General features: G+C 36.9%; 1 protein-coding gene across 1 annotated transcript in view; it reads left to right on the forward strand.

The window, feature by feature from the left end:
- The window catches only part of cep89 (centrosomal protein 89), a 63,171-nt gene that overhangs the window by 16,115 nt on the left and 23,556 nt on the right, over nt 1-23,500 (forward strand). Inside the window, 9 exon segments of the mRNA XM_026267640.1 lie at nt 432-574; nt 4,420-4,470; nt 4,677-4,760; nt 5,781-5,884; nt 7,023-7,138; nt 8,467-8,647; nt 9,069-9,236; nt 11,682-11,823; nt 12,677-12,766. Of these exon segments, the coding sequence (XP_026123425.1) occupies nt 432-574; nt 4,420-4,470; nt 4,677-4,760; nt 5,781-5,884; nt 7,023-7,138; nt 8,467-8,647; nt 9,069-9,236; nt 11,682-11,823; nt 12,677-12,766 (1,079 nt within the window).

Genomic DNA, 23,500 nt, shown 5'->3' on the forward strand with positions numbered 1-23,500 from the left:
TGTGGTCATACAACTAAATATTAGTTTAGTGATTCACAGGATTGCTAAATCCCAGAAAAAAAAAAATGTTTGTACAAAATAGTTTTGAGTTTGTACAGTCAAAGGTAGACACTGCTATTTTTTTGAACACACCCCTTTCAACTAATTGCCCAATTGCACAGCCTTAAGAGTGTGCATATCATGAATGCTGGGTCTCATTTGTTTTCTGAGAATCTACTGAACCTACTGGTAACTTGTTTGCCACGTAGCAATAAAAAATATACTAAAAACCTTGATTATTCTGGTTAGTCACATTGTACTGCTATTATTTTGAACAATACTGTATGTACTGTATATATTTCTGGGTGGGAGTTTTTTCCTGATTGGATTAGTTGTGTGTGGTTTTGCAAAAATCTGCTCTGATCTAACTATGCACAGTTGTGTGTGTGTAGGTGAGAGCTCTGAGTTACAGAATCTGAGGGAGCAGGCTCAGCAGCTGGTGGATGAGAACGATGGGCTGAAGATGACAGTTCACCGTCTCAGTGTGGAGCTCAGCAGATACCAGGCCAGATTCCGACCACTCACCAAGGACGAGGTAAGATAGTCCACTGTACACCGTTTTCAGAGACTGGTTTGAAAAGCTTTTTAAAGACAGGTCTATAGGCTCAAACCCAGTACTACAATAAAGAGAGAAGTTTTGAAATGTTAGACTTTTCAAAAAGTTACAGTGAACATTCCCTCCCCTCAACTACATGAATATCAATGTGTATGTAATGGATGGAGGAGCTGACTTTTCTAGCTTTGTGTAAGTTACTCTGTATGTAGAAGAGAGAGCTACAATTCTACAAATGCACTTTTAAGTGCTTGCAAGACAATATGTGTGGTGTTTTCACATTCTGTGGAAAGAAACATGCCACACAGACTTTAATTAAAATTCTGGAGATGATTCTCAGAAATGATAAATGTTTGAGTTCATATAGAGGACGTTATATCTGCAGTCTGGCTCGCCTTATCCTCTGTTTTGATGTGAGAGATCGGTGCTGTGTGATAACTGAAGTTAATTGCTGCATATCTGCTTAGACTGATCCTGGAGGTGCCGCTGGAAACTATAGTTCAATTTTCTTCATAAACTGATGAAAAAGGGATCGGCTCTCAGAGTTTTAGTAGTATCTGACACTGTCTCCTTTCAGTCTTGCAGGGTGTGATTAGCTGACACCACAGTAATGATATGCAGCTCTTCCTTTCATCTCCCACTTCCTGTTTAATGCAGAGATGATAGTTTGCAGGGTATTATAATTTCAAAGGAGCATTAGCCAGCGAGAGGTTGAGATCAGATCTGTGAGTGCGCGCGTGGAATCAGAGATTGTTTCTGCTTTACCCTTGCATGATGCTTGTCTTAGCCTTATGAACACATTCATCTTCTAGCGCCACTGAGACGGTGGGCAGCTAAGACCTGTCCAAAAAGACCTTTATTAAACGCTTTGGTGTCAATGTTATTTAAATGTGCTGGGATTTGCATGTATAGGCGCGGAATATTGGAAAGAGCCCTGTAACTAAACAGCTGAGTTGTTGTAAGTTTTATGAGCCTTTATGCAGTGAATAATAAGTGGAAAGCACTCCGAGGAATTGCATAACTGAGCTTCTTTAAGAAAGCCTCAGAAGAGTTTGACAGCCTGAAAGCGATGTGACCTCTTTGCCATCCGTCTTTGAGGGATCAAAGATCTGAGATTTGTCCCGCTGGTGTCATTTTATTAAGGAGGAAGGACCAGATTAAGCTTATTTCATATTGATGAGGGCTGTCTGAACTTTGAGCCTGTCTGGCTCGCTGGTTCACTGAGAGAATGGCTCTACTGATTGCTCAGATACTTCAGTGTAATATATTAATCTGCTTTTCATTCATCTGTGCAGTATTCCTCATTTAAAGATGAGCTCAGGGCTAACAGTCCCTAACCACAATGAATTAGAGATCCTCCTGATCACAGAACTGAAGCTTTTCTTAAATATTCCAATTCTCATTTTCCCCTCTCGGGAGGTTTCAGTTAATATTTTAAATGTAAAAAAAGGTTGATATCAGTTCGGTTCATTTAGTGCGATTGAACATTCGACTGTCCTCGACTCTTGAACTGACTTTGATTCGAGCACTGGTGTGTGGTTGGGCAGATGCGAGCGGATGGGGAGAGAGGAGACAATCGACAGGCTAAATATACTCTGTCACTTTAGTTTCAGGTCAGTAGCCTGGATCTCACTCTCTCTTCTGCTCTTTCTATCCCGCTGCCCCTCCTTCCATCTTAGCAGGAATGAAATTTAAGAAGATTTGGTCCATTGTCACATGGGCTTTATTTAAAGAAGAACTAGGAAACCAGGCTCTCTCTGTCTCCTCCTGTCTCCATCAGCCTCTGCTTTTTACAGTACTGTTGATAGCTTCCCTTTCTAGCCTTAAGTGGATCAGTGTAACGCTGGATGTGTCTGAACACTCTGGGCCGCAGGAAGCGTGTTCTGGGGGGCTGCTGCAGTGATTAGGGCAGTGGTTGGCAACACTGCTGTAATGTGATTGAGTCATTAAGTCTGGGGACTCTCAGCAGTGTTACCTTTACTCTTAATTAGAGATAATAATAAAAAAGTACATTGCACACAGGATCACACAGCACTTTTCAAATAAAAATATTAGCATTTTAGTAGCATTTTAAAAACTGTATAAAGAATGACTTTTTTCTAATTAATTTAATGACCTATAATTAAGTTTCATTTGAACAAGTTTAAATGTATAGTCTTTAACCTACTTTTTGTTGTTGTCTTTCTGCAAAAATGAAATGGTTCATGCATTGGGCTTTTGTACCGGCATGCATGAAACCAGCCTACTGCTCCATTCATTATTCACACAATTATAGATTTAGAAAATAATCCAACTAAGCATTGTGATTGCAAACCCACAGGCAGCCCTTTAAAAATCTCGCTCTATATATATTTTTTTTCCTGAAATACTAAAACATAATCTGTTCAGACCTCTACTGAATCCATTGCATGAAAACGACATCAGAGCTAACGCATGAGGAAAGCTGTCTCACAAGGGCATGTTAACGTACATTTAATTTAACATGTAAAAATGCAAAAAATAAATAATTCTATCACTAAGCTTATTCAGTTAAAGATGTGTTATTTCTGGACCACTAGTGTCACCAAACTGATTTTTTTGCAAAAAAAAAAAAAAACAGTTTCTACAACACTCTTACAGGTGTGTGTTTTCCAATAATATTTTTAGCCAACAAGTTCCATCGTAACCAATATAGATGAGAAGTGATTTAGTATTTCCCGAAACTATACTTCTAATTGAACATTTGGGGAACTGTGACGTAAGAGGGATCCTGCGATTTAATCAAACATACGAATATAGGAAATCAACAGAGAAGAAGTAATTCTCGGATGCCATGTTATGTTTTTTTACAACAGTAATCTAACATTAAAGCGATCTCGGGGCAATTAATTAGCAGAAGTTAGTGCTCCGCCACCTGTGTGATGTCATTAATGACAGTAGTTGAACCAGTGCAGTTCAAGTGACAGATAATGCCAATTAAGTTATTACAGTTTTGGGAAACAGTTGTGACTAGCTACTTAATTTCTCTAATGCATCGTACTATTGCAGTTAAGCTGCAAGTTACATTGTTTTACAGGAAATGTATCCGCAAAGTCTGTGTAACTTGCCATCTGCCCAATGTATTGTAAATTGACATAGAAGTCATTCCCAATTACTGAAACCATATCACACTTTGGCTTTAAATATAAAAAAAATGTCAGTAGTATATTCCATAATATAAAAACAAATGTGTGTGTTTGTTTTGAAGGAAGAGCAAAGGTTTCAGACAATGTCATGCTCACAAAATCTGTCTTTTAAACTCACAGTGGCATCTTGTCCTAAAGCAACCTCTGAGCCACATCAGCTTTGAGCTGTGTGTGTGTCCTGGGTGGGCCATTGTCACTTTTGAGTTCTGAATTGCCCTCTTGCATCAATGTCCGAAAGAGGCTTATCTCTCATTGCCTTTAAAGCACATATCCACACACCCACTAAAACATGCTCTCACATTGCTGTCACACTCAATCCCATCACGTCACAGATTTTCAATCCAATATTACTGCTAATCGCAGTGACCACATACTGAACGGCTCCTTCAAATTTACTCTAAAGAGTCGTTCACAGAATACATTTTGCTTGTGTCTCGCATATTTTGTGTATTTTTATTTTTTTCACTGCCCTGCATGCTTGAGAATTGCACACAAGTCTGTCTCATCCGTTTCCAGCTGTGTGTCTAAGGCCCTGTCCTTTAATTATGTTTCAGTGTAAATACAGTGCATTCACTTCTTTTGTCACATCACAATATCTATATAGGATAAAGGGTGTGAGATAATATGTAGACTCAAATGCATTTCTTATCCTAAATTTCCCAGAATGCTCAGATGAAAGGCCTGCCAGTGAAAGGACCTGCGCCTCCTTGGCTGGTATGTGAAGTTATGATATTCTTTAGGACATCTCATTAATTATAGTGAAAATGTGTATTTCTTACTCTATGTTAATGTCTATTATTTAACAAAGACTATGATGTCCTACACTTATTTCACAGTTTCTTGTTGTTGGACAGAAGAGAAATGCATAACATATTGAAGTTTTTGTTTAATGTTATGGTTGTTCTCTAAATTGCCTTTAGCTGGATATGAAATATTTATCACCCCTGCTGCTGGCCTATGAGGACCATCTGAATGCCAAAGACAAACTCCTCAAGTCTTGTGAGGTGAGTTAGTTTGTGTCTGTGTGCTAAGGGGAACATTTGAGTCTGTTTACTCTTATTGTATATTTTGTGTTTATTTGCAAGGGTTCATTTTTTTGTGGGGGGGCATTCAAAAGTGTGTATTTAATAACAGTGGCTGCTTTGATCAGTGACATTTGTTTTGGGAGTTTAGAAAAATCTTATACTGGAAAGGTAGAAATGTATAACTTTCTTGTCATCGATTTGTATTGGATATAGTGTGTAAACTCATCTACTGTATAATTTATACTGAGCAGCTTGTCAAATGCTGGATTTCTTTTATTTATTAAGATGCACAGTACCAATAAAAGATTAAAATGAGAATATAATAATAAAGTTCATGCAGAGAAAGCTGATTTTAGCCATGCACACTAATCATAGGATCTGTGTAATAATCTCTCTCTAATAGTCTGGTTTTCTGTCTTTGAGTGTCTCTCATTCTCTCTATCACACACATTTCTCATTTTCACTTAATCTCTGTCTCTCTCTTTCTAACACACTTGCAGTGCAGCCAACACTCCCACCAGACTTACCTGCCTTGAATTTAAAGATCTTTCTATTCAGAGTCACATGTTATATTTTAAAGGGACAGACAATTCATTTTACCACCCTCTTTCTGTAGTCAAGTGTTGAATAATGACATTCATCAGTGATATTTGTGATAAATATATCAAATTCTCACACATATACACACACAAACACTAAGCAACTTTAAAAATGTCCCAGATTCTTCTGGATATTTCTGAAAGAAAGGATAAAAGAGATGCATTCCTGTGTCAAGGTGTTATTTTGAGAGCTTGCTACGCATTGGTTTGGAGAGAGCTGAGGTGACTTTCACTTTGTGCACCTATGCTGAGGTTTCAGATGATCTCTGGCTGAGATGAATGCATTTGCTGATACACCAGAGGACGTTCATGCATACCAATAACCTTACTTAAATTATTTTAGCAGTTTGTGGCATTTTTTCCATGGCAAAATAAATGCAGACTGTGTCTTTTCTGACAGGAAGAGCTACAGAGTCTGAGAGCACGTACAGAGGAGGTTATTCAGGAAAATGAGAAACTTCATGCTCAAGTCAACAAAAGCAGCACTGTTAGCAACAAAGAATGGTGAGTAGGAGTGTGTTTCTCTGCAGTGTAAAAGTCTATGCATTTTCTGTGTGCCTTGAAAGAAATCACTGTGCACTTATACTGAAATTCCCTCTGAGAATTTTGTTTCACAGAAATTAGGGAAAAAATCGAGAAGGAAAATTGTCCAGGGCGATTGCGATAGTCCTGAGGTTGATCTTGCCTATCTCTGCTAGCCATGTTCTTATCACAGGATTAATAGCCTGTTTGATTATGGTCATAGGGCTGAAGTTATGAGTATAAGAGTGAGGATATATGTCCTTTTCACTCTTCAAAACAAAGAGAAAAAAGACAGATCTTAACTATACTCCATTAACGGCTCTTGCAGATGCACTCTGTTATTACCAGAATTATTCAGCTGTGTTCAATTTTATTATAGTCATTTAGGTGTTCTCTCTCTCTTATTTAATATTAAAGTCATGAAATCATTTGACATAATTGTCTTGTTTTCTAAATATGTTAGTGATCATGTTGTAAACAATTCATCCATACTGTACATGTGTTTGTTTTTTTGACCCTATAATTTTTAATCAAATTCATAATTCAATCATCTAGTGAAATGACAGATGTCTCTTTAGTTTCTTATGCTGGACTTCTGCATTTAGTCTGCTTAAAATGTCTGCTTGTATTCAGATCTGCTCCTTTATTGAATCAACAGCCGATGGATAGAACTAAGCCCGCTCTACAATTTACTTTTTGATAATCTGTTTTCTAATGTCTCCTTCAGGTTGTTATGGGCTTTTTTAAAACCATGTTGCATTTCTGAGTTGCCATGGCAGCAGTGTTTGCATCAGCACGTCACACAGTAAAATTTCAGCTTGATAAAAAAAACTAATTTTGTGTCTATAAATGTGCATGTGAAGAGCAGTCTTTTCTGCATTAATAAGAATGTCGATGTGAACACAAAAAAGAAAACTATTGCTTTACAGCACCACAGAGCTCCATAAGAAATACATTTTCCCTTTCTCTGAATTTCAGTCTTTGCATTAATTTCCAGCTGTTCAAAGTCAGCTTGTCTTCTTCATCAGTGAAAGAACTCTCATCCCTCTTGCCTGCCTCACTGTTCATTCAAACACTCACACAGGTGTGTGTGTGTGTGTGTGTGTGTGTGTGTAAGTAGGAGGCACCTGCAGGAGCAGGCTCGTCTGGTGCTGGAGGAGAATCAAGTATTGATAGAGCAGTTGGAATTACAGCATACCAAATCTAAGGAAGCCCACAGCAAACATACACAGGAGGGTATGATGCACACAATCACACCTCATACCTCTTAATGCTCTTGATTTATTTTTTTATTTTTTGCCCCCCCTAAGAGACATCTAGTCTGGCTTTGAGTAGTGTAGTCTGAAAGCAGATTTAGTCTCAACTGATAGCAGTTGCTAATCATGACTGTTACACAGCAAACACAGCTCAAGATTAATGCTGTTGGTTTCAGAAACAGGCGCTACTATATGTTTTCTACGAAAAGAAAAATATTGCTGAAGTGTTTTTTGTTTTTTTTGTAGCTCAAGAGATTTGTCTTCAGAACACAATTGAAGATATTTTGGATGAAAACTGGGAGCTTTACTGCCTAGTAAGTTACACTGTCAAGGTCCAGAAAAGTATGAAAGACATTGTCAGAATAGTCCATCTGCAATCAATGGTTCAACGTTTTTTTTTTCAATTCATATACAAAAAGTATTCTCGTCACTTCATAACATTACGGTTGAACCACTGATGGCATGTGGACTATTCTGACGATTTCTTTCATACTTTTCTGGACCTTGACAGTGTAACTTACTAGGCAGTAAAGCTCCCAGTTTTCATCCAAAATATCTTCAATTGTGTTCTGAAGACAAATCTCTTGAGCTACAAAAAAAAAAAAACTTCAGCAATATTTTTCTTTTCATAGAAAACATATAGTAGCGCCTGTTTCTGAAACCCACAGCATTAATCTTGAGCTGTGTTTGCTGTGTAACAGTCATGATTAGCAACTGCTATCAGTTGAGACTAAATCTGCTTTCAGACTACTCTACTCAAAGCCAGACTAGATGTTTTGTATAGCTCTGTAAATTCATCAAACAATGCTGTTTGTTTGAGCTTTTTATCCAGCCCAGAAAAGCAACAATGTGTCAATCATTGGATTGTGTTTAGCGAGGAACTAAAAATCTGTTCACATCAAGAATGAAAAGTATATATTTAATGTTGACACCAACAGACACTGACGTTTGCTGTCTACATAACATAAAAAGATTTTGATTGATTGTCAGTTTTCAATGGACAACCTAAAAGTATTTAAATTATGAATTAATATATTCAAATAGTACAGCTCACTAATATTAAAATGCTAAAAAAAGACCCATAAAATCAAGATAATATTGTTATGTGTTCCAGAACATGAAATAAGGATAAGAATCGCTTGAGATATTAAGATCTAATCTTTCTTAAAGATGTTTAATCTTAAAATCCTCTCTTCCTATACATGTACAGTATCTGTTTAGCATGTTCCTTAATGTTTGCATTCAGCATATACTGCATGCTTACTGTTCATATAGTTCTGAATATAAAACCGCTCTTTATTTGTGTAGTGTGTAAAGTGTCCAAACAGCTGATGTTGTTGGAGTCAGAGAAACAGGCTCTGGAGAAAGAGCTAGAGGTGGAGCGTAAAGAGCACCATGCCCTGAAGAAAGAGTTTCAGAGAGTGCGCTTGGCTCTAGAACACTCTCTGAGCTTGACTGAACACAACGCTGTGACAGACAAACTCAAAAGGTACCGAATGGAATAGACATTCTGAGTTTTGAGAGGTTTTTGAGTTTTCTTAGGAAAAAGTAAAGAAACTTTTTCACTTCTTTATTGATTAGTCTAAGTCTGGAAGACAGACGTTTAAAAAAAGACAGAATAAAAAACAGACAGAAATGCATCAAGGACATTCATTGCTATTGACAAGCTGCTGAAGTGTGAGAAAGAGTATTAAGGGAGGAAAGGTAGTCTGGAATATTTAACTTTACCGTACTGAACACTTCTGTAGGTTTCAGTTAGTTCCAATATGCCACATCAGGCAGCTCAACATAAACAAAGATTACTGGAAGCATCTTGGAATATTGATTTTTACTCCATTCGTAAAGGTGAATGCTTTAACCTTGAGTTTTTCTTTCTATACGTTTACCTTGTGCATTTGTTTGCGTTTCAGACAGCTGCAGGATCATGAGAGGGTGAAGAACAGTGAGGTTGAAGAGCTGTTGGCTCGTGTGAGTGCGCTGGAGGCAGAGAGAAAGACTCTGCTGCTGGACAAAACCAACCTTAACACAGACATCAAGCAGATGGAAACAGAGCTCCAGCTTTCACAGCAAGCTAACAGGTGCATACGTATAAGCACATATGAACACACAAATGCAAACATACAGAAGTTCCAGCTTTCACAGCAAGCTAACAGGTGCGTACGTATAAGCACACATGAACACACAAATGCAAACATACAGAAGACACTTTTAATGTGCCAATGTATTTCTTTTGTTTCTGTGTTTCTCACTCTCTCCCTGATGTGTATGTATGAGTTGAGTGTTTATGAAAGTGAGGCAATTTTTTAGGGATGCACGATAATATCGGCACAACATCGGTATCGGCCGATAAAAGCTTAAAATGACCATTATCGGTATCGGCCGATATGAATATTTCTGCCGATGAGCCAAACCGATATTCTCCAAGTGAATTAATTGACCTGTTTTTCAGATGTGAATGTCTGTCTACATTTGTAAAATAATAAATTTATGGTAGAATCAGTACAGAAGAGATACATGGATTTCTCTTCAGTAAAATTAAAGTTTAAATTTTTCAGTATATATTTGTATATATATCGATATCGGTATCGGCATCGGCATCGGCCAAAATTATTTAGAAAATATCGGCATATCGAATATCGGCCAAAATCCAATATCGTGCATCCCTACAATTTTTGCAATGTTCTCAAAGCTTTGTATGCTTGAGTTGGGGCCAGGCTGTTTATTCTGGCTAATGCAGGATGGATTGGTTACGATCAGCTAACAATGATTTGATACCAAAGCTCTGCATTTGAAATGAGACACTTTCTGGCTCTTGTCAATCTGGGTGAAGGAACTGCTGTGGAAAATATAGTGAAACATGACTTTGAGCAGACACTATAAAGTGACAATATTGCAGTTTGATGTTTCTGACTGCAAGATCATGTTTAGCTGGAAGGAGGCGGATCAGGATGAGTAATAGGCCACAGAAGTGGAGACAGATTATTTTGGCCAGAGGGCTGCAGAAACAGAAGGAGGAGTGTAATAGCAGCCGCTGCGTAAGAGGAGAGATGAGAAAGAAACACTAAATCAAGAAAACAACCAATACCAGTTCCCTGAAGCAGGGGAAATACTTGCTGACAGATTTAGGTCACTCAGACTTATTAAGGCTAGAATTAGAAATACATTTAAATGGTAGACATTAATGATACACCTTGTAGGGGAAAGGATGTGAGCTTTTTTTAAAGGCTGCATTTTCCTGATCAAGAGAACATTAAAACCTTAATGTTGTCAAAATATTTTTAAAATTATAAAATAATTGGTTTCTCTTTTTAATATACTTTCAGTTGTAATATTACTTCGGTGATGCCAAAGCTGAATTTTCAACAGCCATTTTTTTCAGTGTCACATGATCCAGTGTCACATGCTAATATATGCGTGATAAACATTTCTTTTTATTATTGATGTTAAAAACGGTAGTGGTGTTTAATATGTTTGTGGAAACAATGATAGATTTTTTCATGATTTTCTTTTATCAATAAAAAGGAAAAAAGCTGCATCTTTATGAGTTAGAAAATCTTTGGTAACATTATAAATATTTTACTGTCAATTTTGATGTTTTTTTGTTGTAGTTCATCCAAAAATGAAAACTCTCATGTCGTTCCAAACATTTAAGACCTTCGTTCATCTTCGCAACACAAATTAAGATATTTTTCATAAAATCTGAGAGCTCTATGACCATCCATAGACCGCAAGGATATTACCACGATCAACGCACAGGAACATAGCAAGAACATTGTTAAAAGTAGTCCATGTGACATCAGGGGCTCAATCATAGTATTACAAAGCTACGAGAATACTTTTTGTGCATACAGAAAACAATAATAAAATAATTTAATCAGCAATTGTTTTCCCCAAGTTACCATCTTCCGCCATCTTGGAGAGTACCCCAGAACGTAATTAAAGTAGTTTACGTTCAGTAGAAAGCACGCGAATGCTATTGGACTATTTTACCGATGTCATTGCTATCTTTCTGGAAGTTGATTGTGTTAATACCCTTGCTGTCGATGGAGGGTCAGAGAGCTCACAGATTCCATAACAAATATCTTCATTTGTGTTGCAAAGATAAACAAAGGTCTTACAGGTTTGGAACGACATGAGAGTGAGGAATTAATGACAGAATTTTTGGGTTAACTATCCCTTTAATGACAGCAGGTAAACTCCACAGGTTTGTACAAAACCTGATGATCCGTTCCCTTCGTGATCTGAGTATATTTAAGGAAGCATTCAAAGCAAATATTCAAAGGCATTCTAATGGTCAATTTCACAAATTTGCTTGCAGTAAATGCAGAATTTTACATGTATCTCATCTTAATTAGTTTCTGCCATATTTAAATGTTTCCAAATTCTGAAACTAGTAGTTAGATTTTCAATGTGATTTCACACCATGTTTTCAGACTAGTATGTTCTATCATAAACTCACATAAATACTGACTTCGCGAGGTTCTCATTCGTGTCTTATCCTCTCACTGTCTCTCCCTCCTTAGGAAAACCCAGAAGCGTATAAGTGTCCTGAAGCAACAGCTTGAAGACTCATTAGAGAAAGAGCTCATCGCTCATCAGTACCTTGCCAACATTGTCACACTTGCAGAAAGAACCACCCATGAAAGAGACCAGCTCATGCACATGGTAATTCAACAGAAACTCACAAGCATGATGTGCAAGCTGCCATCTGTTTGCATCTCTGTATGTCTTGATCTCTGGAGCTTTTTTAGTTCTTTTAGATCTGTGATCTCTATCAGCAGTTCATTCAAACAGAAATCACATCAGACAGTCTGGATAACATAAGATGGTTACAGAGGTTATAGTTGTGCCGACAGGTAATGATTAGCCCCGAAAACTAGTCTTACACCTGATCAAGTTTTTATTTTTATAAGAATATTGGAATAATTAATGTTCTAGTTACCCATATGAAGGTACCTTATCATTGCACATAAAAAAGTGACTTAATAACAGTTTCTGTGACAGAATGAAGTCAGAGGTAGTGGATCAGCTGACTCCTAATTACTGTTTTATGGAAGGTTCACACTCTTCCACATCATAAATGCACAACTCCTCATTCTTTATTTGAACTTACAAAGCATGCTTTAACTGAGGACACACCATATTCCCTGAATTCAACCGCCTTAAGAGTTTACATTCAAACCCTGCATCGAATCATTTTACACAGCAGCTTTTGTGTTTGAGGCAGAGCCTTAAGTTCGGGGATTATGAAAGTTTCATACTCCTCTTTTTCCAAGCAGTGAGCCTCACTGCCGCTCGGGGAAATGTTTGTACTCAACAGAATGTTAGTACCCATGAGTCTAGTCAAACTTTTAAAGATTTGCTCTGCTGCTCTTGCTTCACGGTTTTCCTACGTTTATCAAAGTAACTGGCAACTCTCTCTCTTTCCCGGCTCTTGTCCCTATATGGCTCTCCTCTTTTCCTCAATCTGCCTCCCTGTAGTTGTGTAACCTTTCCTGTTCCCTTTCTCCATCCTCAGGCTTCAACTCTAGAGAAAGACAAACAGGGCATCCTCACACGCATCATAGAAAGCACTGTCAGCCTGGGAAAACTTCAAGAAAAAGTAAAGGTGAGGCCTGCAATTCACAAACTGCCAGGAAGTGAGTTGAAAGGCTTTGCTTCCTTACAATGAGCTTCAGATTGTAGATTCTAGAAAAATGAAGAGAGCAGTGGTTCTCAACCATAGGGCCAGGGCACACTAAGGGCGGTCTCAGAAACCTCCAAAGTTATATAAAAACAACTAGATATAGTATACTTTTGGGCAGATAAAAGTAAAAAATAAAGTAAAATTTAACTCAGTATCTGTACTTTGTGTTGATTTGATTAATAGACCTGGAAAACTCATGGAAATTAAAATAAAATCTTTACCCTAATCCTAACTTAATGAGCATTTGTGTAATAAATGTATATTTACCTAGTTCTACCAAGCTCTAAGATATTTGATTGGTTAGAAAAAAAGTAAAAAATATGTAAGTTCACAAACACAAAGAGACAAATATACTATACTCACAGGTTACACATCATTTTAAGGTGACACAAAAAAGTACTGTGTAGTGTAAATTAAGCACACATACTACAAGTTGGGGTTGGTTTAGGTTTAGCTGCTTGTAATTAAAGTATTGGCTATTATTTCTATAGTATATGTAATTTTTTACTGTAACTACATCACTTTAAAATAAAGTAAAAATACATCACCCTCTCACACAGCAACCTTGAGGTATGTTTGTATGAAGAGCATGCTGAAGATTGGAGATAGTTTTTAGCATTGATTGCTTTGCTTTAAAATGTTTATGAAGGATTCAACAAGACAGAGAGAGTCTAAAACACGTGCACACACACAGAGACACATTCACACACACACACACACACACACACACAGTGCTGACATGCACACATACACACCCTAATTAAATGTCCTTGCCCATCTGACATATCCAATAAGAGGGCAATCCAGACATACAAGCCCCTCACACTCAGCAGGTCTATAATTAACATTTCAAATGGAGGGTTATTTCAGTTGCAGAGTGAATGTTTCCCTCTCTCGTTTAACTGCGCTTCACTTCAGATGCTACCTGTGTTCATGTGGATTGACCTTTGTGTGATTGGACGGCACTGAATGAAAGTGTCAGTCTATATTTGATATTTCCCTTGAGTGGAAACTGCTTCCTGTTTATTTCTACTGAAATGGACAAAATGGTCCAAAGTAAAAAAAAAAGAACATTATGCGATAGACATACAGATAGTATCTATGGTGAATGAGCTATATGGAGGCCCAGAGGTAATCAACTTTTAATCAGCACTTTGTTTTTCAAATTTAGTAAAATTAGACACTGTAAAATATGAGCTGTACTGATAGTAGGCAGAATAAGCAGACTAGCCAAAATGTGTAATAAATATTCAAACAATGGTCAAAAGGATGTCCTTATAACTTTGTGAATGCATCTAATAAATATATTTACTAGAATACTATTTTTAGATCTGCTTAAGCTGGTTCTGTCTGGGTGTTGCCATACAGTATGTTATGGAGGGAAGATTTTAATACCACAGTAAAGCAGTTTATGTATGCTGTTGATTTGAGACTTCTTATGAATATTCTGTAATGTGTTTTTCACTGCAAGGCAAGTGGCGCGGCACAACTAGATTGTTCCCATTGTAACGAACAAAGCTCTTTACACTAGGCATGCTATGCTGTGTTGTTGATTACAATGGGATTGCTATAGTGTTGTTGTGTTATGGTGCACTGTTCATTTTTAATGTAGACCCAGTGTAACTATAGTAGTTGGGAAGGAAACAGTGTGTGTGAGACTTCTGCATTCTAAACCAGAAAATGAATGTCTGTCTGTTGGTGCTGTGATTGTTTGTGGACTGTTTTATTAGTTTTAAAGTGACTGTGCAGACCACTGAGCTGTGATATTGCATGGATTAGTTTATTTTCTGTACCACCGGCTGGTCTCATCACAGACGAACAGATTGTGTCCTTAAATCTGTCCTGATGTACTCTCTTTTTTCCCTCTCTTATTTTCATGTTTTCAATTTCTCCTGGTCTCTTTTCTTCAGCTAAAGATTTAGCACATACACCAATATTCACTTCTCTTCCATTTTCTTTTGATTATCATCTGCTTTTTACGGCTAAGTCACTAAATGTGTTTTGCAAAGAAAAAAAAAAGTTGTATTTTAAATTATATTATCCTCAATGCAGTATTTGCACTGGTTAATTTACATTTTCTCTGCTCACCTTCCTCCTTTAGCACGTCGTATGTGTGAGAGAAGTGTGTTGTGAACGTTCTTTAGTCTCTCACACATAAGGGTATGTCACTGTATTTTAACGAGGAAAGGTATTGAATATCAAAGGCTTTCTCTCACGTGTATGCACATTTTACTTAACATGGGTTAAGAAAAGCCTTTGCTCAAATAGCTCAAATGTGCTCAGGGCGTGCTAGTGATAAGATCATGTCAACAGTGTGGTCATTTTAAAATGAACTTTTGCCTGGTTATTGGATTCATTGTTTTGAATTTCTGCATTTAATTTAAGGATACAAGTACAGAATGGCGTGTCCTTTGTGCTATAGTGTCAACTAGGGATGTCAAATTTCGATTATTTCCATGATCGATCGTCGTTTAAATTAACGATCAATTAATCGATTAATCGTTAACCATAATACTGCAAAATGCGTCTATTGCAGGCACGCAGTCAGCGGTATGACAGGATGTGCAAAAGCCACACACACACACAAAACGCTTTCTCACTTGAATTAAAGAGGTTTTAGTCTGAATAAAATGCTAGTAGCAGGATTATAAAATGAATAGATGCGATTATGATCATTTGATAAAATGAAGAGAGCGCGCCATACTTTTGAGGTCATTTTACTTTGTTGACAGTTTCCAATCCCGCACGGAGAACGCTGAACGCGCCTCTTTAAATGGTTTTGTGGTGCTCGTTGTTGTATTTTAAAGCACAATTGCAATGTTTTCAACTGACATTATTGTATAAAATTATCCGAAATGTGGAGCGCGTGTGACTGCGCTGCACATTAAGTGAACTACATCGGCGCTGCTGCACCAAAACACAGTTGCTCACATTAATTTGATCCTGCTGGATTCTGTCCTAGAAAATGTCAGATTTTTAAAAATCCGGCATACAGCGCATTAGATCGTGACAGTGCATGCGTGCAGACGAGGATGAGCGAGCGCGGCTTTGGCTAGATTTATTTGGAGGTTATTGCTCATGTCTCATTCGGCACAAATCGAAATGTTTCCATATTCGCAATGTATTTGAATGTTAAACTATTATTTATAATGTAAACTAGGCTTGTACTTAACACGCATTCGCATATAGACGGAAAAGATGATCCTCTTCATATGAGCAAAAACGTCCTTGGCATAACAGCAGAGTGGACCGGTATACTACGGTCTATTTAAACTGACCAGTGTAACCTTTTAATGTTTAGTTGACATTTTATTTTGATAATGAACAGACTGCGATATAAGTTTGAATCGCTAGAATATACGTGTGCAGCAGGCTCCGGTGCGATCGAAACAGCTGAGACATTAAAATATATATATATTTTCCGCAAAAGTGTTTACTTTCATTTGTGCACACTCACAATAAAAACAGAAGATTTGTGCTCTTGTAAAATAAAGCAAACAAACAGAATGCGTTGTCATCCTTTTTTTTTTTTTTTTTGTGAACTTATGGAGCGCCCATATGGAGGGATTTTTGGGTCAAATTATAAATCTGTTTTAAATCCGTTAATCTTAATTAGCCTATTTAAGTCGGATATATTTCGCATAGCCTATCTAAAAAAAAAAAAAAAAAAAAAAAAAAAAACATGAAAACAAATTGTTATTTTTATGTTGGGCCTATTACTTAGTAGGCTATAAATTTTCCTTAAAGCATCCCATTTTGTCCCAGGGCTTAGAACCTGTGCCCTAGTCAGGTCCATGCAGAAACTTGTGAACGATGCTCGGCGTCACCGTTTAGTGACAGCAGTGATAGCTCCAGGAATGTGTCGGTCACAGCGCCTATTAATCGCTGTTTTGAATCCAGCAATTATTTATTTAGAAATGATAAGATCTGATTATGACAAGTGTGGTATAAAAGCTTTGTTTATTAGAGGAATAATAGGTTAACTGGAAAATGTTAGATCGCGAACATGCTTTTGGACCCCATAGTCTTCATTTACGCGGCTTTGTTCTGGTTTGCCGGTTGGTCACGAATTTCCACAAATTCAGTATATTTAGGCATTGTTTCTTTTCCTAAATCTTCATAGTCTAACCCTCTAATTTCCCAGGTTTATTTTATTATCTTTCGCTTTTAATAACTGTTTTCGCATCTCTTACTGTGGTAAACATGGGAAGGGAAATTAAACATTTCATGAATTAAGAATTCGTTCGATTTATTAATTTGTTCCCTTATTTCACTTAAATCATGGGTTATTTAGGGAACAAAATTAATGAAACATGGACAATTGCCACATTAATAATTCGTAGGAATGAATAAACAAGTTGTAGGAATGAATAGACTACCTGTCCTGTCACTGTGTCCCGCAGCCCTGCAAAGCGCACGGTATAAAACAGTTATCTGATGAAATGATTAGTAACTACATTTCTATTGCATTTAATGTTGAAGAACTTTTATGTTGTTTCTATTTTAATGTACTTTAAAGTTTAAATCACATTAAAAGCTTAATTTGTACATTGTGAATGAATGATGATGCTTTTATATATCGTCACCGTCACTCACAGCCGCTCGCACGTGTTGAGTGCGCATGAGCCGCACGCAGCCCAACATTGAATCGGTTAACCGACCATCGATAGCCTTAATCGATTGCATCTCTTATCGACAATTAATCGATCATCGATTAATCGTTGACATCCCTAGTGTCAACAGTCACTAGCGCTTGAAGTAACAGCAGAAACAGCCTGGTGTCCTAATTCCCATCTGGTAAGGAATTTTAATTCCTTAGGGGGCGCTGTTGGCATAATTGTAATAAAATGAAAGTAAAATACACCAATAAAATGAAGACTGCATTTCTGATTAAACGTTGATAGGCGTGCTCTCGCTCTCACTCTGGTTGACTTGTGTGTTTGTGCTCTTTTGGGAGAAGTGCCCATACAAGGAATTATGCCTTTCATGATGTCATGAAGGGCCATGTTTGAAAAAAACTTTACAAAACATACGAACCCAGGAGTGTGTTTGGCACAGAAACTGTCATTGCATCCAAATCAAACTAAACCCAACCAAACCAATTTTTTTTTTTTATCAAACAGACTGTGGAATTTAAATACAGTGAAATCTAAAGGATTTTCAGAATTTTTACAACTTGTTTCAAATCTGTGAAACACAAAAAGAGTAGTTATAAGGATTTATAAGCTTTAAAAAGCACTAGAAATAGCTTAAAATATGTCTAATGCTAATGCAGTAGTTACTTGGTGGATGTAGTGAATCGTTCTTTTTAGTCAAGTGTTTTCAGTGAATCGTGTGATCTTCTTCTTAGAACTGTTCTGATGGATTCATGCACAAATCCTGAGGTTCTTGAGTTCAACTCAATGATCTGCTCACAGCAGTTATCAGACCACTGGAGGGTGAGATTATCGGTGAATAACAAGATAAATCTGAATCTGGTTTCCCAGATGAATTCAGAAGACTTATGCATGAGTCATGAATTACTTTTATGATGGAATTTTCATTTTTGGGTGAATTATCTCCTATGATTCTGTGTCGCACTTCCTGCTTTCTTTCTTCTTCTTTTTTCTTTATTTCCTCATGAAATTTTCTGTACCTTTTTTCACACTTTTTCTTCTATTCCCCCTATTGTGATCTCTCCCTACTTTCCTCCCCCCTCCACCTCCTCTCTTTATCTCTCATTCTCTCCTCCACTCTCTCTGTCTGTCTCTCTCTCTTCATCCGTCTCCTGGTGGCTAATTAGAAAGAGCAGATGCTAGACTCACGCAGAGAAAATGCATGCACAAAATCACTAATCAGTACCTCACAAAGAAGCACAAGATGGTCAAAGAAAGTGAGATCAAGCACGTAGAACACAAAACTTTTTTTTTAAATCACATTTTATACCAGACAAAAGCAGTATGTAAGCAAAGCAGAGCAGCAGCATAACTGCAACAGAAGCTGCTTTTTCACTGACAGTGTTGTAGATCAAATCAAAACTTGAGTTTTTCTTTTAATTACAGCTGAAAATATTATTTATTTAGACTTAGACAAGGTCTGCAAGAAAACGATCTATTTTTGAGGATAAAGTGCACCCAGTTACAATAGATAACATGTCTACAGTTCAGTATCCTTAAAATACACACAGGGTGTCCGCGGGGTTTTAAAAAGTATTAAAAAGTGATAAATCAAAATGGTCAAATTTAAGGCCATTAAAAGTGTTAAATGTGGTCTCAGAGGTATTATTTTTTTCCAAATTAGGTATTATTTTTTCCAGACTATCAGGTGTCTTATTCTGATTGAAATTCTATCTGCGTTCGTGTTAGTTCGTTTATATGGGCTTTAGCATATCTGGGCACATAATCAAAGATCTTCCGTCTCCGTCTCATGCTGACGTCATATTCAGTGGTCGTTCGGCATCATCTCAGAACACTGCGCGCTCAACAGAAGTGGCTGGCTTACGTTTTCTTTTAGACTTGCTTCAAGGCATATCTTCAATGACTGGACAACCATCGTCGTCTTCTTGGACAAATGCAAGTTTTCTAATAGCTGGGTTAACGACCGGTAGTACCGAGGTCCCGTTCAAACCCGGTTCTTGACGCATACAACGCTATGATTTCCGCGAAGCAGAAAACGAGTACGGAATCTCAAAATCCAGTCATGTAAATTAAACTTACATTTTAATATGGACAGTCATGGAATTTGTGAAAGCATAAATTAATCAAATCAAATCTCCATATGGACCAGTATCTGTAGTATTAAGCCGCAAAAGTTGTTTGAAATATGAATCTGTGTTCTGCGCGTCTCTGTGTGAATTAATGAATGACAGAGACGTGCAGGTTTATTTACTACATAGACTGAAGCGCATGACGCTTGCATTAATTTCAGCATCTGTTGTCTTCTCCTGTCAAAATAATCGAGTTAATTTAGAATTATTCATATTCACTTTCGAAAAAGCAGAAGACATACCGGTTTCTCCGGTAGTGGGCGGAGCTAATGGGCAAATAGAAATTTCAAAATGACAAATATGCATTCATTAGGCCTAAAAGAAAATTTTTACATAAGGGCATTGTGTTAGAAATATTACTATTATTTAGTAAAACGTATGTGATACTGCTACCACTGTTGCAAAAAAATAAAAAACTTTATTTAAAAAAAAAATAAATCTCAATATTTCTCCCATGTTTTAATTTTAATAGCAAATCCCCTTTATTTACCAAACATAAAATGTGTTTAAATTTGATAAATTAAAAGACAAATTAAATTTGGGTGAAACTTGTTTACTGTTTTTCATAATTATATAACTTGTAGAAAAACTTTAAACACAATTCTAAATAAGTATAAAGAATGGCATTGGTTTTATTTTTAGTGCTAAAAAGTTATTTTTTTTTTATTACCAAATTTTTGTGTTTTGCTTTGTTACCGAAATTGGTACCGAGAATCGTGGATTTTCACTGGTATCGGTGCCGAATACTGAAATATTGGTACCGTGACAACACTAACAGGCAGGCTTATTGTTCGGTCTATCCATTTTCTCCATTGCACATTTTATGGTATTTGTTTTATTTTTATTTACTAAGTGAAATAAATGTGCAATATGCTGTCAACATCAGTCTCTAAATCTATTATTTTTTGTATGTTATATATGTCAAAATCTGTGTAAATAATAGAAAGGTCGCTGATTAACACTTGCAATTCAGTGTCGTGATGGTTTTAAAAAATATTCTGAAGGTAGTGAAAAAGGTATTAAAAAGTAGTAAATTTAACTTAAGGATTGCTGTATATACCCTGACACACACACACACAGCATGAGGTATACATGGTCATTTATATATTATCATGTGGTTGATAAGCAGCTCTGTATGGGCTGAGAAACATTTGCTTATTTATTTGCTATTGCATCAGTCCTGCATAGTTCTGATTTGCCCTACAAATGTCCTCCTTGAGTTTTCCTACATACCTCTGATCAGATGGCTGAATAATAGATGAACTGTAGGTGAGTTATGGGTCACCATGAGCAGGCCAATCTGCAGGGGTTCATAAATGTGTCAGTTAAACCCCAATGATGACCTAGAGTAATTATTTGAGATAACATTTATTAGTTTTTTTAAATAATGGTAATCCTTCAGAATCTTTGCATGTTTACTATGAAATGTAATACTATTTTAACTTTTCAACTCTTCCTACTTTTTTATTGCATGTATGGTGGCAAATATATTTATTTATAAAATATATATATTCCACCTGGAATTAGCCTATTTCAGCAGCAGAAGGGCTTTTCTGTTTCCAGCATGTGAGCTCTGTTCTGTGAACACAGAAAAGTTCACATGCTTCCTTCATTCCATCCTGATGCAAGCTGTCTCTATAGTAACAGCATGGTCACTGGAGATTGGCTGATTTGAGTCTTCATTGCTCCTGAGAGCTCTGACAGTATTTGTGCAAAGCTACAGGCTGTTTTTCATATGTACTGTATATATGTGTGTGTGCATGCCTGAGAACAGATGGAAGTAATCACTTCTTTTCTTGTCACTTCAAAAAGAATAAAATGTGGCCCTAGTGAAATCAGACAGCAATTTAAACCTTTACAGTATACTGGAAATTGAAGCCTTATATATAATCACAGAGAGGGAGAAAGAAGGGAAGAAGGAAAAAGAGAGAGAGGCTAAAAGAGGGCCAGTTGCAGGCATTGTGTTCTTTAGGGTTATTTTTGAGTCTCTCGCTCTCTCCTGTGCTCTCTCAGGCTGAAGTGATGTGATGGATTGCATGAGATGCGTGCGTGATCTTTTAAGAAAATAGAAGGGCTTCATGCATGGGCTGCGGAGAAGAAACGTGTTTGTGTGATAGTGTGTTCCAGCATATGAATGACTGTAAGAGTCATTTATATTTTACTGATTCTGACTGCATCTTTTCAAGTGATATCATCCAGTGATAACATTATTCAAACGTAGAAAAAAATTAAACAATAGGTAATTTAAATTATAAAATTATTTTATACAGTTTATTATACCATTCTAATGACTTTATAACATTAATCAAATTATATATATTATTGTTATATTACTTATGTAAAATATAACACATTAACACATTTGAACAAATTTCAAACCATATAAACCATAAAACCATGAAACATTTTTTAATTTAATCATTTGATTTACATTTTCCAAATGTGTCTTGTTACATTTTTAAGGATATTTATTTTCACATATTTTAGTTTGTTTTCAAGGGTCCGAACAGTGCCCTTGGTGGTCAGTTATGAACTTCTACAGCTTCTCACAAGGCACCTCGTGAAGTTAGTTTGTAACAGGTTGACAAGCTCAGTGAACCATATCATTCAGTTTCACTGCTCCAAAATCTAAACACGTGCAATGATGCAAAACTCTTGCAAAGCCTGGAGTTCCTTTCTGAGCACGGTGAGGAACTGCGTCGGACGATTTGTCTCGAAATTATAGCAATTTGCAGAGCTTGTGATGTGAAAAAGCTTGATGAATTGAACCTGACATGTGGCTGGAGGAACAATGTCATACTTGTTGTCTGTCTGTATTGTCAAAGGGAGAATGTGTCTGAATCTCTTTGCAATTCACAGAGGCCCATGGTGACATGTGGTCAGACAGTTTTACAGACATTAGCCCAGATCTGTAGAATCCACATCCACAAATTGGTAAATTAGGCTGCTTAGTGTGGCTTAGCACACCTCCTTTTACAGTTTTAACACACACACACACACACACGTTTTCACTGACAGCCCTCACTCCATTGCTACTAATTAAGATTTCAGATTCAGATTTGGCTGTACTAGAGGAGCAGTGTGACTAAGACCTCAGGCGCAGCATGTGTGCATATTGAGTGGGACAAATATTGCCATATCTACAAAAAAAAAAACCCTCCGTTCAAGCAGATTCCAAAATATAAACATTTTCAAGAAGAAACGAGAAAGGATTCATAAAGAACAAGAATTTTGTTAATTGGGTTGATGGTTGAATTAATGAGAGAGATCAGAAAATGGGGCAAAACTGTGAAACGGAGGGATGTGAAAGTTCCTACAAGAGGAAAGAATATAGTGTGTAAATAATTCACAGGTTATTAAAATTCATGCGGCACATTTGCCTGAAACGGCAGAAAAAAAAAGATGTTGAATATTTGATTGTGTGTATAAATACAGTCCTAAATGGAATTTTGTGACGATGAGGGCTGTTTTTAGATTACACGCTTGGCTGTCCTTCCCTGATTGTTGAATTATGTTTAGAGAATGTGGTGTGCGGTGATTAGGAGGTGGTCTGATGCTTGATTGCTCAGAAATGAGTTCTCATGACGGAGTTCAATTAAACTGTTGTTAAACCAACCATAGTTCATTCAGATTTTCTTATTGTTTGCAATGTATTGCACAAGCATGTACAGATGCTGGAATTATTCATTGCCAGCAGAGAGCTTGGAAACAGTTCCAGTTTTGATTAAACACAAACCCAAGGTGCTGTTTATTGTTCCAGTATTGACTGACTAAGATGCTTGTGTCAAACTCTGTCTCTGGCTCAAGTTCAGAATGATGAATGGCTCTCATTGGATCTCAAGGTGAAGGCCCCTTAAAGAACCTGCAGGGAGAAGAAACACAAGGATTGCAGAGCCGCTGTGCTTGTTGGA

This window comes from Carassius auratus, chromosome 7 (genome assembly GCF_003368295.1).
Source record: "Carassius auratus strain Wakin chromosome 7, ASM336829v1, whole genome shotgun sequence".
Classification (NCBI taxonomy): Eukaryota; Metazoa; Chordata; class Actinopteri; order Cypriniformes; family Cyprinidae; genus Carassius; species Carassius auratus.